Raw genomic sequence first — 18299 nt, forward strand, 5'->3', positions numbered from 1 at the left:
TATGTGCCTGGAAGGGATGCACTACCTTTGTAATCCTCACCAAACCCCTACTGGTAGGTATTATACTCATTTCGTAGATGAAGAGCTGGAGGCTTGGAAAGGTTAACTAACTTTCCCAGGAGTGGAATGAGGGAGACATTCAATGGTTTAAGCAAACTAGGTGTCTGTAGCAGAACTTGCTCATCAGTCCAATTTGCAGTCAACTGCTCTTAAGCTCAGTTCTACTTGCCACTGTTTGGGATGCTGACTGATTCACAGTGCTGTATTCTAAACTCCAGATCTTGGTTAACTTCCATAATGTCAGTGTTCTGTTTTTATTGTTTTGTTGCAAGTCACTTCAGCATAATGCAAGCCATCCCCTAAAATATTTATTCCCAGCTTCAATAACTCATTTGATACAAAGAACAGGGTCACTTATCAATCTGTGGGCTATGTCATGGGCCCTTATGCCAAAGCAGTAGGAAGTGTGTCTTTTTTTTTTCTTAATGTAACAAGCATTGGGGATTAAAATTTTTTTTTCCATCTGATTATCTTTGTAGCATCCATGGCTTGAGATGTGAAAGGTCATCTCATTATACAATTGGTACAGGCACCTGGAAATTTAGGTGGTCATTTCTTTCAGGTGTCTCAAAGGGGTCTGCTCATCTCTTTGTGACAGTCCCTGATGGCTCAGAGGTTAAAGCACCTGCCTCCAGTGTGGAAGACCTGGGTTCGATCCCTGGGTCAGGAAGATCCCCTGGAGAAGGAAATGGTAACCCACTCCAGTATTCTTGCCTGGAGAATCCCCTGGACAGAGGAGCCAAGAGTCAGACACGACTGAGCGACTTCACTTCACTTCACTTCACTTCACTTCATCTCTCTGTGCAGATATATTTATTTCTCTCACAGAAATACAATGGAAGAAGTTTACAATTTGATATTTACAGTCAATAGAGAAGTGGAGTAGTTGGAAAAAGAAATGAAGAATTTATAACTAATCCAGATCTTAGAACTTTTCCTGTTTAAAACAAACAGACAGTATGTGTTTGGGTTGATTTCTGTGCCATATTTTCAGAAGACATGTGTACACTTTGCTATGAGTTATTTGATGAGTATCTGAAAATGTAGCTCATGACAAAATACATAATGGATGATGGGTTTTGGGGTGGATAGAAGATAAATCCCCCAAGGTTTTATGTGCATTGTCATGTTATGTGTCTCTTTGTTTGTAAAGGATCCATTGTTAGTAGTAGAGTGGGATCCTGGTTCAACCATCATAAAAGAAAATTTAAGCTCTCATCCAGATAGAAGACTGGCAGTAGTTCAGCTTCATTGTTACACTAGCTATTTAAAGACCTCATCAAGTATGCATGTTCCTTTCATCTTTCTGCTCTGCCATCTTCAGATTGTACCCCATGGTCTCAAGGTAGCTGTCAGAGTTCCAGCAGTCTTATACCAGACAGTGTTCAGCAGCCCTTGAGCTCATCTCTTTTTATTACCAAACTGACCTTTCCCAGAAGTGTCCCAGAGACCTTTTTTCAAAATTTTCATTGGCCAGACTGGATCATGCTGCTGCTAAATCGCTTCAGTCGTGTCCGACTCTGTGCGACCCCATAGACGGCAGCCCACTAGGCTCCTCTGTCCCTGGTATTCTCCAGGCAAGAATACTGGAGTGGGTTGCCATTTCCTTCTCCAATGCGTGAAAGTGAAGTCGCTCAGTCGTGCCCAACTCTTAGCAACCCCATGGACTGCAGCCTACCTGGCTTCTCTGTCCATGGGATTTTCCAGGCAAGAGTACTGGAGTGGGACTGGATCATGTGGCCAGCCTAAATGGCTCATTGTCAAGGGCTATTATCAAGACAGACTGAGATTTACTTTGAGGTGGCTGCAGCCTCACCTTGCTGTGTGTCACATGGGGTAAGGGTAGTGGCTACTTGAATAAATCAGGATTCTGACAGCAAGGAGGAAAGCATGGAATGGATCTGGGGCAGGTAACCTAGAGTATCTGCTCCAATGGGTGTGTGAGGAGAGACAAGACAGGATAAATTGGAAAGGATTCATCAGGTGCTTCCACTGTGCAACAGAGCGGAAATGTACACTTATCCTCACAGTTACCTGGAAGACTTTTATTATCTAGATCTATGGTTCTCAGAATTTAAAGCATGTTTATCATGTCTGACTGCACATTGGAATCACCTAGGGGACATAAAAAATATTGATGCCTGTGACTCAGAGATGCTGATAGATAAATTGGGGTGAAGTCTGGGGTCTCTAGCATGTAGGCAAGATTGAGAACCACTAGTATAGATCAGCAGTTCTCAAAATATTGCCTAAAGAACACTAGCCCTGATTGAAGTGCTGTCATACCAGAAGCCTTGGTTATAGGGGTTTGGGAATCATTACACATGTTATTGCTCACACTATCCCAAGAGATTCACCATATGCATTTAGCATATTAAAAGCTCTAACAATTCCCATGCTAAAGAATTTGTATGTCCAGTGTTTCCCACATTTGATCTAGAAACATTTAAGGGAGGACGACACCTGTTATGAGTTGAATTGTGTCCCCTAAAGAGATAGGCTGAAGTCCCAGCCCCCGTACTGGGGAGAAGGCCATGTGACAACTGAGGCAGAGGCTGCAGTGACGCACCTACAAGCCAAGGAATGCCAAGGATTGCTGGCACACGCTGGAAGCTAAAAGAGGGAGCTCCTTCATAGAGCCTGCCGCAGGAGCATGGCCCTGTCAGCACCTCGGTTGTGGACTTCTAGCCTCCAGAACCGTGGAGCAATACGCTTTCATTGTTTTAGGCTACCCAGTTTGTGGCACTTTGTTCTGGCAACCCTAGCAAACTAATACAACATCCATTAGCATCTGTTGGACCGCAGTTTGGGAAACCCTGAACTAGAATCATTCAAAGGCAACTCCTGACTGACCAAGAAGATGAAATAATTAGTCTATAGAGGGGATCTTTTCCCCATGAACTCCAGACAATATTTGTTTTATTTCTAGGAGGAAATACATTTGAACAGTATCATAGTGGTGGCAACTATATGTATGTATTTCTCTTATCTTTTTTTGCTTGCCAGGCTTGGTGACTCTAATATGGACACAGAAAAGTACTAACCTGGAGAGATTACAGAATCACTGGTAAGTGTAGGCCTAATGTGCTGGCCTTCCCCTATTCTACAGATCATGCCTGGACCAACAGCTTAAATTGGGGGCACAGTTGAAACAGGTTGAGGGTGCCAGACCTCAGACAACAACTCAGGCTGCTCACTGCTGCTTCCAGGCTCCTGCCTTTTGCATTTAATGCCCAGAAAACTGAGTGTCTTCATCAGTAGCAAATCGACGATCTCTCCATCCTCCGACAGCTGCAGAGGGAGAAAGAACCATGTGACTGATGTAGAGCTGTTCTCTTCAGGGGCTTTTCTTTCTTATGGGGAAACCATGGTTTTATCATCCACTTTGGTCCCTGCCAAAGTGATATCACTGTTTAGAGTTGCTTTTGTTTTGGAATTGACCTTCTTCTGGGAATCTTAAGGGTATTCACTCCTGCCTTTATCCCCAGGGATTTCCTTCTTCCCCTCCACTGAAAATGACAAGATGTCCTCTACCACCCCCAACAAAGGCTATTAGGAATTTGTGTACAAAGACCCTCATGTGTTGCTTCTGGGAATGTGAAATGGAGAAGAGTTTGGTGGTTTCTCAAATTAAAGCCAAAGTGACCATATGACATCTTGAAATAAATTTCTATCCCCAAGATGGAGCCACTCCTCCCCAGGGTGCCATGTCAGCAAATTGAAACTTGGATATCTTTTGTGTCTCTGTAAAGGCTCCCCCAGCAATGCAGTATAGCCAGTCAGCCAGTCCCCAGACGCCAGACCACTCCAGGCTCTATACTTAATTCCTCTTCCTTCTCACCCCAAACAAGGCTGACTCTGTGGCCCTGGCCAATCAGATATTTTCTATTTTCTACTTCCTTATCCTTTATTCTTTATCCTATAAAAGTTTCCTGCCTTACACCCCATTTTGCAGATCTCTGAATGGAGACAGTCCACTTCATGAAATATTAACTTTTGTTTGTCATCACCTAAATCCAAGGGGTTCTCAGTCTTGACTGTACATGCAGACCACACAAGAAATTTTAGGAATACCAGTGGCTGGATCCTTCCCCCAGGGATTCTGTTTTTATTTGCCTCAGGTGAAGTAGCAGGCATTTCCTGAAGCCCCCAGATGATTCTAGTGTACAGGCATAGCTGGGAATCACCGATGTAATGAACAGAGTCCCAAGCTGGGAATTGGAGACGTGATTCTAGTCTGCCTTTCATTTGCTATGATCTTGGGGAATTAATTTCCTCCTTCTGGGCCTCCATTTCCCTTCCTGTGAAATGAGGCCCTTGAGCTACAGTGATCCTTTGGTTCCCCTAATGTCTAATGCTGCTCAGCCAGCCTCTTCTTAGTTCAAGATCAGTGACTTTTGAAGACCAAGCCAAAGGGACCCACCTGATAATTTTTTTGCTCTTCATTGAACGCCACCAGGATGACAGAGATAAACAGATTCAGCACCACAAATGTCACGAAAACGATGCAGGACCCAATTAGTAAGGAGCCGAGCACTGGGCTGTAGTCCAGGACCTGTCAGGGAGAGAACCAGAATCATCCCTCAGGGTCCTGTGTGCTAGTGGTCACTTCCCTCAGTAGGCACCTTCAGAGGGAAGCTGGTCCTTAGAGCTAGGCAGATCCTGGAGCCAGGAAGTTTCCCTTCTGCCTGGGGGCTGAGAGTGTGGGCAGTGCTCTCAAAAGCTGCCCGGAGATGGAAAGGGCAACCCCTCTCTTCCCCACTGCTGCCGTTTCCAATACGGGTGTCATTCTGGCTAGCCTCAGGAGCATTCCCTTCCAGACACCCACCAGCACAGCCTTCCCCTGATTAGCCAGTGTCTGATGTTCTGTAGACAGGGGTCCCCAGGGTGAGCTGTGGGAACATTTTTATTTGTGTGGAGTTGCCCTGCGCTTGCCAGGTCATGGACCCAAGGTGTGACATCCACTGGGGAGGCATTTGAGGGGTGCTTTCTCTAATTTTCATAAAGGTTTGGTGTTGATGGTAATATCCATACCCCCCTCACTGCCTCTCTCCTCCATTACCTCCTCATAGTTGAAGATTCCCAGCTGAAGGCTGATCATTGTTTCTGCCGCATCAAAGAGGGTTTTGTAGGAACGGAGTTTCCAACCAAAGATTAAGTTTGACTGTTAAGGAAAGAGTCCTTATGAACAAGGAAAGAAACCATGCCACCCCCAAAAGGTGTTGTTTGACAGCAGAGTCAGCAGTCTGGATCAGCCACATCCTTGGCCTGGCAATACTGTCCATGTCACAGGGCCTTCAAATGGGTGTGTGTACACACTTAGTTCTGTAGGGGATGCACATGCACCTGGGCTCACACACCAACACTCGGAGGCCACTGCTGTGGTCTCCCAGATGGTCACTCTAAGGCTCAGTAATGGTGCTGCGCTCTCTGCAGCCCCAGCCTCTTTGCTCTGGGGGATTTGGGTTGGATGCACAACAGGCTTCTGCCTGGGCAGGACCAGCCTCCCCACCATGGTCTCCTCTCACCATAGCTACCCCCTCTTCAAAGATTTCCCCATAGCTCTTGCATCAAAGGGAAGCCCAGCAGTTCCTCGGCCCTGAGTTGGTGACTCCTGGCCCCACAAGACACTGCAGTGTCCTTGGAGCCCACACACTGCAGATGGAGGACTGAAAAAATCCGCATGAATTAAAGGATGGGATGGGGTACTTTTAACAAAGCCAGATTCCAGCTTCTTAGCCAATACCCTCCATCACTTATTCAGCACACTTCATCCCATTTCTGAGGGTGAGAGAGGAAGATGAGGTGGGGTCAGTGGAGTGAGAGCCAGGACTGGGGTGGAAAGGGCAGGGAAAAGGTTAGAGGTGGAGTGAAGTCTAGGATAAGATGGACTGCTGTATGGTATGGACACCAGGGAGATGACAGAGGTGAGAGACTGGATGGGGCAGGGTGAGAACTGGGAAGGGGGCTGGTGTGGGTTGGGACTGGGTGAAGGGTCGCAGAGAGGTGGGAGCCTGGGTTACAGTGGGAATCATAGACTTGGAGAGGATGGGGCTGAAGCTTCTTTAGATGGAAATCAGCATGTGGCAGAGGGTCTTTGTTTCTCATTTTACTCGATAGTAAAACAAATAATTGATAGTTCAAAAAAATTGTTTTCAGTCACATAAGAGCATGATTGTCAAAAAGCTCTCAGTGTTAAGGAGCTAAATGAAGTGGTTTCGGCCCTTCTAAGTTCGTGCCTCATGTGTAGGGCATCAGGCACCAACATGGCCTGCAGTCATGTCCATCTTCTGTCCCCAATCTCTGCCCCACCTCAGGGTCAGGGACTGCCCACTTCACCTCTGCATCCCCTGGCCTGAGGGAGGGCTCTGTGCATGTCAGGGTAACGGATGTCAGGACAACTGGCCCTTAAGGCATAGTAGGTAAAGAAAGGAGTCCTTCGTGGCAGATAGTTGGTCCCTTCAGTCATAGAGACTACACTTCCTCACTCTTATCCAACCGAGGTGTCCAGCCTCTGCCATTTGGGGTGACCAGTTCATGAGCTCCCAGCTGAAAGGCTGCAGACTCAGAAAGAAGATCCACCATCTCCCTCAGATTCCCAGGGTTTTCCTAGCCCCCCAACTCTCCACCACTGAGCAGCCTTTACTTCTGAGGAGACTAGCCCAGAAAGTTTTCCCAAAGGAGCCACTCACTGCAATGGAGTAAGCCAGGAGCATGATAAGGATGACAACGATAAAGCCTGAAATGTCCCCCCAGGCACGATGCAGAGCTGACGTGATCATGTTCATTTTGGGGTTCAGCCTGAACAGATGCCAAAGCTTCACTGTGGATAGGAGTACCAGGAAGGCAAGGATGTAGCCAAGGGCAGCATCGGCTGCTGCAGTCTCGCTGAAGCTGATCACTCTGTGGGACCAAATGGAGAGACTGGTCTCAGAGATGGTGAGAGCCTCAGCCAGCACTCATCTGTCAAGATTAGCCTGATCATGGTCTGGGGACAGAGCTGTCCTAACTCCCCAGCCAGGCATTCAAGAGATGGTGGTCATGGTGAGGGTGAGCGTCCTGTTTACAAAAGGGATGGTGCTGGTGGTGGTCACAGGACTATTACCTGACAATCTTGGTTAATGGCCACAGAGCTGAAGAAGATTGATAAAGGAGGAATCCTCCCAGAGTTGAGAAGACAGAAGTAAGGGAGTTCCACAAGCCTCCCCTCTGCTTTGGGGGTCACTGGATGCCACGTCCTCCTGCATACCTGTCTGAGTGTGTATCCACACCATCTTTACATTTAAAGGAATGATGGAAGTACTATCCGTTTGCTGTGCTGAGGAACCTCAATTGCATTGTTCCATTTGAACTTCAAGACCACCGGGTGAGATATCACATCTCCATTTTACAAATAAGGACAGATAGTTGGTACAAGGTCACATAGCTAGTGATATAGTGATAAAACTAGTGGTGGAAGAATGAGAGTTGGAATCCAGCTGTGTCTCATTCCACAGTCCAGGCTCTTCCTGCCGTCCTGCCCTGCCTTTCATGCCCCTTTTGTGTCTGCCTTTGAATGTCAGTTCAGTCTTAATGTTGGTACATTATGGAGTATGACTTATACCTGTATCTATGGACATGGATGGCGAACAGGTTATAGAAAAAAATTATATGATCTGAAGTTTATAAAAGCATTTAATGTATATAATGCCTGAGAAAAAACATCCTTCTGTTTAACCTCCTGCCTTCCATTTTCTCCCCTTTGAGGGGTTTGTGAATGAAGTTTGTTAATGAAGGACACAGTCTAGGATAGAGTGCAGAGTTCAGATTCTAAGCTCTGCATTTCCTTTCTGTGTGACCTTGCAGAGACAACCTCTCTGAGCTTCAATTACTTCATCTGCAAAAAAGGGATAACATCATCTCTTAGAAGTTCTAGGAAGATTAAAGTAGATGAGATAATGCTTTTAAGGTGGTTTTTTATGAAAGTGTAAGGTATCCAACAATGACTCAATAAATGTTAGCCATATCTATACAATCAATGGATGTTTCAGAGTGAGTACCAAGATCCTGGAGACATAAACTAGGTTTGAATTCTTTCTCTGCCACTTTTTCGTTTTGTGGCATTGGGGAAGTCCCATTACCTCTCTAATTTCCCTATTTGTGAACTGGAGTGATGACAGCATCTACCTCCATGGCTTCTCCTGAGGATCCAACGTTAGTACCTCCTGCACAGCCCAGGGTGGACTCTTGGCGAATGGTAGCAGACGTGGGTTGACTGGGCACTAATACTTGCAACGACCCTGCCCCCAAAGCCGGAGAGGACCTTACAGAGTGTCACGTAGTCCTATGCTTTGGTAAGATTTGCAAAAGATTCTGTTTTTGTCTTTGAGTCCTGTCCAGTTGTGTATGCTTCAGACCCCAAGTCTAAGTGCTACAGCTAGAGTTATTTTTTAAAGAGTAACCCTGGATCCTCTGAGGGCCAGCAGGATTTCAGAAGCCTCCCTCTGGGCCACTCAGAGCTGGAGGCAGCAGTGTCAGTGTTAGTGGTAGGAGCTGGGGCCTGAGGCAGAGCCACTTACTCTTCCCCGTGTTTTCGGTAGCGCTGGAGGTCACGCTCCACCAGGACGGCCCTCTTCACAAACACCGCCAGGGCACTCCAGCTGGCCAGGATGATGGCCAGCTCCAGAATGTTCCACTTGCTGTGGAAATAGCACCACTTTTTCTTCCTCAGGAGATCGCCCTGGGAAAGGAGCCAGAGGTTCTAACAAAGGCTGTGGATCCCTAGGGGTTTCTCAGAGCCCTGGCTTCATATGCATAGAGCACAGGGGCCTCTCCCCAATCCTGTGCATGGACCTCACCTGTCCCCATCATCAGTCGGGGCTGCAGGATTTGTGGGTGTTTAAGAGAAAGTACAGGATCTAATAAAAAAGCACTTAATTCTCTCAGATGCAAAAAAAAAGGCAGGGGGAGAAGGGAGGAAGAAAACTCTCCCCTCAAAAAAGCATTTACTTTAGAAAACTTATAATTGTGAATTCTTTCTCTGCCTCTTTGAGATGTAAGAACTTTCCTGGTGGCTCAGACAGTAAAGAATCTGCCTGCAGTACAGGAGATTCAGGTTTGATCCCTGGGTTGGAAAGATCCCCTGGAGAAGGAAATGGCAACCCACTCCAGTACTCTTGCCTGGAAAATCCCATGGACAGAGGAGCCTGGCGGGCTACAGTCCATGGGGTCGCAAAGAGTCGGACATGAGTGACTAACACACACATAAAAGCCAATACATAAGAACTGACTTGACCCTTACTTTGAGATGTATGTACATCTTTTTAAAGCTAAACAATCCTCTTAAGGGAAGTGAAGTCATTCAGTCTTGTCTGACTCTTTGCAACCACATGGACTGTAGCCTGCCAGGCTCCTCCGATCCATGGGATTTTCTAGGCAAGAGTGCTGCAGTGGGTTGCCATTTCCTTCTCCAGGGGATCTTTCCAACCCAGTGATCAAACCCAAATCTTCTGCATTTCAGGCAGACACTTTACTGTCTGAGCCATCAGGGAAACAAAAACAATCCTCTTGCCCAATGTTAAAAGTCAGAAATTTTTTTCTCAAGGGCCAAGGAGTCATCTCTTTGAAATGTAGTCATCAAGTAAGATAGAGCCCTTATCTCCCAGTTTCTCTGGGAAGGTAGGCGCCAAGCCACTTGGTTACAAGTTGGAAAATTACCTCCTGTTGTAAACATAGAAGTCTGTTTTTTCCATTTGGTAAAGGCAGTTAGCAAACTCAGGTGGCTACCACAATTAACAGGTGAACTTAGGTTGAACTAGTGGTATAAACAATCCTGCTGCTGCTGCTGCTGCTGCTGCTAAGTCACTTCAGTCATGTCCGACTCTGTGCAACCCCATAGACGGCAGCCCACCAGGCTCCCCTGTCCCTGGGATTCTCCAGGCAAGAACCCTGGAGTGGGTTGCCATTTCCTTCTCCAATGCATGAAAGTGAAAAGTGAAGTCACTCAGTCATGTCGGACTCTTAGCGACCCCATGGACTGCAGCCCACCAGGCTCCTCCATCCATGGGATTTTCCAGGCAAGAGTACTGTAGTGGGGTGCTATTGCCTTCTAGTGGTATAAACAATCCTATAGTGGTATAAGTGGTATTCCAAGTCCTCTTAAGGATTAATCAACATTAATTTTAAGAGTGGGTGTGTATCTGCCTGAAGATATGCAAGGGTGAGATTTATTTGTCTTTACAACCTCTTTATCAGATTGTCTGAGATGAGCTTCACATTCAGTTTAATGCTTTGTTGTTTAGTTGCTAAGTCATATCCAACTCTTTGAGGCCCCATGGACTGTAGCCCGCCAGGCTCCTCTGTCCATGGGGATTCTCCCAGGCAGGAATACTGGAGTGGGTTGCTGTTTCCTTCTCTGGGGGATCTTCCCAACCCGGGGATTGAACACATGGCTCCTACATGGACAGGCAGATTCTCTACCACTGATCCACTAGGGGGTTCAATGCCTAATCAGTTTTTTTTTATAAGTTGTTTTCTTAGGGGGAATAGGAGTTATTGTTAAATGAGAACAGTTTGTGGTCTCGCCCTCCCTCTCAGCCCTTTTCCTTACATGCAAGAGAATCTTGTGTTGTCTGTTCCACTTCCCTCCTCTTTCCCACTCCTCTGGAAGAAGGACATGTGTTTGGCTGGTAAGAGGCTAAATTCACCTCTTTTATAAAGAGATGGAGGGATTTTTAACTGTTTAAGCAGCGTGATGAGAAGGATTTAAGAGTTTTAGAGGCTTTCTGAAGCAGCTGCAGGCAGAGTGTGAGGGCTATGGAGAGGAAAGGTGGGTGGTGGATGGGCCTCCTTTGATGTTGTTAGAGAAATGCAGGGACTTAAACTGCTATTAGGTAACTGTTGGCTGGTGGTTTTGAATTGGCAGTGCTTAGAGACCATGTGTAATCCAGGTTTATGGATCAGTGTGCAACATGGTGGTAAATGTGGGAAAGGGGATTTTCCCTAATTCCTACAGACCACCCAGGAAGGACCATCCTAAAGTCTCAGATCCTGAGAGGTGCCTGAGCTGGGAATGTGGAAGATTGCCATGGCACTCAGCTAAGCAGAACATCTTCCTCTCCCTTCTTTAGGCCCCCTGAGAGGAAGAGGGGAGTAGGGAGAGAGACCAGGCAGGCGCATGCCCACTCCGTCCTCACTCATGGAGCCGCAAGCCCGCCCCTCACCTGCACAACCATGTAGTAGAGGAGGAACAGGAAGTAGACGATCTCCGCGGCTACCACGAAGGGGTGCCAGCCGTCAGTAAAGGGGTACAGGTGCAGGCTCTGCAGGTGCGCATGTGCAAAGAAGGTTCCTGCAAAGCAGAGCGTGTTTTCCTCACCCGCGGCCACATGCGCACTCGATACCGGAAGTCATCAGTGAGAGGAAGTGAACTCAAGCCCTTCTGAGGGGTGGCCACGGGCAGAAAAGAAGATAGAGGTCCTTCTAACCCACAGACCAAGGGAATGAAAGGGGAAGGCCAGAAACGTATCTGACGGGACAAGGGGGGCTGCAGTAGAAGACAGCCTCCGGCCTTTTCCTTCAGCATCGGCCATTGTACCCTCATCACCTCCAGCCACAGCATACCTGCTTGCCTAACATCAATTTACTCCAAGTTGGCCTGTTTAAGGCCGTTTCATCTAAAGAGAACGCTGGAGATCAATTCAGCTGTTAACCAATATGCCTAAAATTCAACCTTTTTAGAATTCTTTTTCATCCATTTATGTCTTTTCCTAAACCAATTTGACTAATAAGGCTACTGCCTGTAAAGATAAAGCCAGTCCGAAAAATGGCAGACTGGAGAGATACAAGTCACCTGAGACCTTGCTGACATCAGTGGGCTGCTGAATCAGCTAGACCAGAAACCTACACCATGCTTCTCATTTGTAGAAATAAATTAATCAGGTTGTGTTGGGAACAATTGTTTAAAAGGTTCTTAAACAGCCAGAGAGATGGCAAAAAGAACTAGGAAATTATAAGACGTCCGAATAAATCCCCCAAAAAGGATTTGAAAGAAACTTTTGACAGTAGCGAATGATAATGAAAGTTGAAAGCCTTTTACTTTGCACTTTCCACAGTCCTGAAATTTTAAAAGAACTACAAATATTACTTTTTAAAATATGTAATTTACAGAATTCCCTGGCAGTCCAGTGGTTAGGACCCTGTGCTTCCACTTCAGGGGACCCAGGTTCAATGCCAGGTCAGGAGAATAAGATCCCACATGCCACAAAGAGTGGGCAGGAAAAAAAAAGGTCATATTTTAAAAGTTTTATTTTTAAAAAAGAGGTGGTTGATTTTAGGAAAATTGATTATTAGCTGAAGAGGCCTTAAATCACTGTTTTTAGTGGATTATGATTAGCATTAAAAAAAGGGTGGAAAGCAGGGAATGGAGAGAAAGAATAGAACACAAAATAGTATTACATGTAGTTAAGGAAATTATTTTTGAAGCCCTTGTCTCAGTTATGTTTTAATATATTGGTATGTGTGTATTAGAATTTGATGTAAAATGGACTTTTACGTGTAGGTTGCACGTAACTTTTGCATTGTACATTGAGATACCGTAAATAAAGTGTGATTTAGGTGAAGTTATCTGTTACCAGGTCACCCCCTCCCCAGCCCTTCACTGCTAGGCCCCCATCCCCACACACAGGAGAGTGGAAAGCTCAAGAACGTGAGCTGCCTTCAGACCCCAACTGTCTCCCAGACTTGAGAGACAGGCCAGAGAGAAATGCAGGCAGCCAGGAAGAAGGGTGGAGCAGCCCTGAAACTTTGCCTTTAGGGACAAAGGCAGAACTAAGACCCTTTGGCAGTATTGCCCAAACAACCTTTTGCCCTGGAGCTCTGGCCTGGGGGTGAGGAGCCCTAGCCCAGAGGGAGGGGTGTCTATCATCTGGAACATGCAGATAGGTTCACAGGCAAGCCTGCCCACCAAGGGCGCTGGTCTCCAGGGTCAGAGTGACAATGCAGAACAGGTTGACGTTAGCGTTGTAGACCGTGAACTCCACAAACACAGCTCTGGTCAAGCTGTCCAGCCAGGTGTTGTCAAAGAGATACTGGAGGGTTCTGTGGGAAGAGGAGCATTTAGGGGTGTCTCAATACATAGGGGCTCCTTGCCCTCTCAGCCCAGGGAGGAGCCCAATGCCTGCTGTCAAGATTCCTCCCTCTGTTTCTCCTCTGCGCCCCAGGCCCCAGGGCCTTCAGGCTGCTCCTAGGAGTGCAGAGGTTCTAAAAATGTGGTCCCCAGACTGCTAGTATCACATCATCTGGAAACTTGTTAGAAATGCAAATTCTCAAGCTCCACCCTGGATCTCCCCAGTCAGAATCTCTGGGGGTGGGGACCTGGGAATCTGTGCTTTGGTGAGCCATCCAAGGGATTATGATGTGGTTTTTTGGTTTGTTTTAACCATTATCCATCTCTGTCTATCTTTTTAAAGTATACTTGATGTACAATGTTAGTTCAGGTGTACAGCATAGTGATTCAGTATTTTTATAGATTTTAATAACTTCCATTAAAAGTTAGTACAAAGTAAGGCCTATAATTCTCTGTGCTGGACAATATATCCTTGTTGCTAGTCTATTTCATTTTCATTTTTATTATTTTTTTGGCATGTGGAGTAGCATGCGAGATCTCAGTTCCCTGACCAGAGAGATCAAATCCATGCCCCCTGCAGTGGAAGCATGGAGTCTTAACCACTGGACCACCAGGGAAGTCCCAATCTTATATGTAGTACTTCGTATCTGACGCATTTTAAAGTTTGAGGACATGGTGTTAGAGGAGCCACATAGAACATTAGGGGCTTGGCAGGCAGCAGCTATAGCTGCCACAGTCCCTCTTGGGCTGAAAGTTCACAAAACCAGTTCCCAGAGATCTGCTCACAGGTGTAGGAACAGCATGTGCCAGAGGGACCTGGGTTCAAAACTTGCCTGCCTCGTGGGCAAGCTGATAACATCTCGAGGTCTCAGCTTCCTCATCTGCAGTGGTGTTAACACCAGTGCCTCGGGATCATTATGAAGAGAAAATAGAAATATGTGTGTGTGTGCTTGCAGTATTAATAATAATAGCTGTTATTAGAGCAGTAATGATGGGTCTGTTTTAAAATATGCCCCATCCCTGGTGAGTTTGGGGCTTCCCTGGTAGCTCAACTGGTAAAGAATCTCCCTGCAATGTGGGAGACCCCAATTTGATTCCTGGGTCGGGAAGATCCCCTGGAGAAAGGAAGAGCTACCCACTCCAGTATCCTGGCCTGGAGAATTCCATGGGGTCGCAAAGAGTCAGATGTGACTGAGCGACTTTCACTTTTCTGGTGGGTATGCACCCTGCTGAATGTGTCAATTCTGAGTGGCAGGAAAACACCTCTTATGTGGAAATAGACTATTTCTGGCCTGTTCTTAATCCCAGGGGACCCCGCCAGGTGTTTTCTTTTGGAGTTTGTTACCTCTGTTCCTTGATGTTGTAATAATGCAGCGGAGGAGCCAGGGGTTCACACGGGTTTACTCACTCACCTGGATCTACACCGCTAACAGGAGCAGTGCCCGGTTTCAAACCACCAACACTAGAGCGTGCTGGGAGAGGCAGTGTGCGTGAGCCCTGTGTGTCCCCACACATTCATGCCGAGTGTTCCAGAAACGCAAGGTTCTGGCTGGGCTTTACCCAGGCCTCATCTCAGTGCTGAGTTTGCAGTGGGCAGCTTCAAGCAATGGGATGACGTCCTCCTTCAGACAAAGAGCAGGCTTGCTTCCGCCACTGTAGGAACAGTGGATAAAGTGCTCCACATGCAGTGTTCCTCCTTGGTACTGTCACTCCCTGCATGGGCAAGCATCTATCATGGCCCTTCCTGGGGACTGTCCCATTACCATGAAGCTCTGCTACTGTTTTTTGCTGTGAGGAGTGAAATCCTTTTTCTCTGACCTAGGAGTCTTGTGTCTTCTGCCAGCATCCATGAAACAAACTAGCATGTTAGCTTATGAGTAGGTAAAACCTCAGAACTTGCAAATTTGTGGTTAAGGTTTAAGAGCCCTAACCACTTCCTACTTGCCTGGTGGTGGGTGCTTTGTGTGGTGCTTCCCCATCTCTCTACTGTTTCTAACTGAGGCCACCAGGCTTGGTGCCCAGGCTGAGAATCCTGGAGGCAGGATCTCTCTTCCAACTTGGAGACTACATAGTTCCCAGTGGCCTGAAAATACTACCTGAGTGCCTCTGAATCCCCCAGGCCCTCCCCACAATGATAAAATGAGCTTGGCTCAGCCCTGTTTTGAAGGCTGCACCCGCCAATCAGACCTGGAATCAAGCAAATGTCTTTCCTCTGCTGCACGTGAATCAAGTAAGCCTTACCTTGATGCACTTTGGCGATCAGTCCCCAAGGGGACCACGTAACCTCCTCCCCGGTACATGGTGAGTTTGCCCCAGAGGGGATACCCTCGGCGCTGGCTCTGGCTCTGGTACCGCCAAGCCTGGGAAAAGTCATTGCTGTTGTTGAGGACGGAGGCATTCCAACCTTCCCCATAGTCTGACAGGTCTTCCACATCCAGGGAATATGGTGCACGGCACCTGTCAAGAAAAGCCTGCAGCTGCGGGCCAAGAAGGCAGGAGCTCTCCTGGACCCTCACTTGGCGAATCTGGGCACTACCAACCAGCTTGGCGTTCCCATCAGTGACAAAGCCTGGGGATGAGAAACACATGGGTAAATATAGCCATCAGCATCATTGTAACATATTCCAAGCTTTTTGGCCTGGATGCTAACACGACCTCCAGTGTACCCACGTAGAATCAGCCAAGAGAAGTTCATGGCCAACCACATTCAACCATTCATCACCATCTCCCCACCTTGGACCTGGTCTACTTTTTGCATAACTTCTCTTGAGGAATGACACACCCTACCCAGGCGACATCTTGGAGACCATTTTTGTCCTTTCCCTTACCTACCCTCTACTTCAGATTCCATGTGCTATTTATACCACAGAACTGATTGTTAGTGCCTCACAAAGAAGCTGTCAATGGCTCTTCACTTCCTTAAACATAAACTGTGAACTTCCAGAGCCTTCATGATGTGGCCCCTGTTCCTCTGTCCCGCTTTGCTTCTCACAGGTCCTCTACTCCTACCCGACAAGGCAGCCACACTCAACACTCTGTAGTTCCAGGAAGTGTAGTGCCTTGGTGTTTCAGGCTTGCCTTCACTTATGTTGTCCTTTCTGCCTGCCACATCATTTCCACCTGGCCAACTCTGGCTCAGTTATCTAAGAAGGAGGTTCTTTACGCTGCATTCTGGAAGGGTTAGGGGCCCTCAGCGGGTCTCTCCTTCAAAGCATATCGTTCTGTGGTTATTGGTTCTCTGTAAGGCTGAGGCAGTGACCCACTGCTGTTCCAAGAAAGGAGTGTGTGCAAGGTGCTGATACACATCCTGGGCTGGGAACAATACCTGGATAATGACTGTACAGGTTGCTCACGAGGGTGGTGTTGGCCCATGTGAAGAACTGTTGGAAGCTCAGCACAGTTGAAAAGCCTTGGGTGAAGCTGTGCTCGAGGTGTCTGTTGAAGTGATAGGCGCTGGGGTCCCTCTGCCCATAGGCAACCAGCAGCAGCATCCACAGAAAGCCCAGGTACGCTGGGAAGGGAGGCACAGCCCCTCATCAGGGAGAAGCCCCAACTCCTACCAAGCGCAGGGCAAGATGTGGAAGGGCACATGGCTCAGAACAGTTGAGGTCTTGTAGACCTGTCACTCGCCCCTCTGGTGACAAAGGAGCCAGTCCTTATAAGGACAGCAGAAAGGAGCAAAGTCCACAGGCCGTGAGCCTCTGTCTGGGTTCAAATCCCAGCTCTGACATTTCCTACCCATGTGCCCTTCGCAAGTGACTTAACCCTTCTGAGTCTCCTTCTTCTCGTCTGTGAAGTGGAGATGAAAATTCCGTCACACAGAGTTGTGATGGAGTCAAAAAGTTAATGTTCATAAAGCACTTTAAATAGTGCCTGCACGGACTTTGTGCTGTCTGAATGTTTCTTAAAGAGGATTTTTTAAAAATGGGGCTCCAGGGACTCCCCTGGTGGTCCAGGGCTTCCACTGCAGGGGGCACGGGTTCAATCCTTTGTTGGGAGCTAATACCCCACATGCTGTGCGGCATGGCAAAAAAAAAGGGGGTGCTCTGCCAAGTTGCAATGCTCAGGATAGAGTGATAAAGATGACAGATGTGTTCCCTGCCCTCATGCAGCTCACCTGTAAACAGATGAGTGTGACCTAAGGGCCATTAGGTACAAAGATTTAGTTGAGAAAGCCCGAAGTTAGAATCATGTGGGGGATGCATAACCTTACTGAACCGGAATCTCTGGGTCCATGGCTTGGGAATATGCATTCTGGCACCCCTCCCCCGACATCAAGACGACTTATTGGGGTTCTGCCCACACCCCTCTTGTTCTTCATTCTGTATATGCAATTCCTACGCAAGCTCCTACTAAAGCTGTGTGCTTTAGCCATACGTGCTTGGCCAGTGGAAGCACAAACGCAAGCATGGCCTCCTTGTCATGGAAGCTATGGGAGAGTGTGTTTCATGAAACAAAGGAATGAACCAAGAAGGATGAAAATATGAGATCCAGGCCACAGCTTCAACACAGTAGAATAACAAAGAGAATTCTCAGGGCCCAGTGAAGAGGGACCTCAGAATGACAGTAGCCAGTCTTTACAAGAGCTTGTCAGAGGACTCCCGGAGAGACTCCCCTGGAAGATGAAGAGACAAAATGTCTCATGTGAATGCACATCTCAAGAGACATCTAGAACACTAATCGGGGGTTGACCAGTGCCTGGAAAACCAAATGAATAAACAGAACAAAAAGAGTAGAAAAAGAAAAGAGATTGTACCACATCTGTTCAAGTTGGTGTTAAGAACCAGCAAGTGGGAAGGTCACTGATAGGTAATCTTGGCTGCCTACCCAAGATTTCTCTGATTAAGGCAAACGCTTTCTGCTCCTTGAGGTGCATGGTTTTCATCTTCTCAATGTCAGAGGCCAGAGGTGGCTGGTAGATATCCTTTCTGCTGTTTCTTCGTGCTCGGAACAAGGCAGAGGGGTCTGTGAAAGTGAAGGGCATAAGAGCAGTCCCCCAAATGGGCAGTGAAACCAGGTCGTACATTTGCAACTGAGAGACCCCCCTCACCAGGTACCACAGGACCCATCATCCCCCCTCTTCAGGAGCCATTTCCCAATGCTGCCCTCCATTCCTCTGCCTGGGCTATCCCAG

General features: G+C 47.3%; 1 protein-coding gene across 1 annotated transcript in view; it reads right to left on the reverse strand.

Moving 5' to 3' along the window:
• Positions 1-3189: 3189 nt before the first annotated feature.
• The window catches only part of PKD1L2 (polycystin 1 like 2), a 100355-nt gene continuing 85245 nt past the window's right edge, over positions 3190-18299 (reverse strand). The window contains exons 34-43 of the mRNA XM_052656165.1: positions 17993-18130; positions 16491-16676; positions 15407-15734; positions 13004-13137; positions 11262-11389; positions 8619-8779; positions 6753-6963; positions 5123-5224; positions 4484-4615; positions 3190-3351 (exon numbers count right to left, since the gene is read on the reverse strand). Of these exons, the coding sequence (XP_052512125.1) occupies positions 3190-3351; positions 4484-4615; positions 5123-5224; positions 6753-6963; positions 8619-8779; positions 11262-11389; positions 13004-13137; positions 15407-15734; positions 16491-16676; positions 17993-18130 (1682 nt within the window). The remainder of the gene's footprint in view (positions 3352-4483; positions 4616-5122; positions 5225-6752; positions 6964-8618; positions 8780-11261; positions 11390-13003; positions 13138-15406; positions 15735-16490; positions 16677-17992; positions 18131-18299) is intronic.

The sequence above is a fragment of the Budorcas taxicolor genome, chromosome 18 (assembly GCF_023091745.1).
Source record: "Budorcas taxicolor isolate Tak-1 chromosome 18, Takin1.1, whole genome shotgun sequence".
NCBI classification, from domain to species: Eukaryota; Metazoa; Chordata; class Mammalia; order Artiodactyla; family Bovidae; genus Budorcas; species Budorcas taxicolor.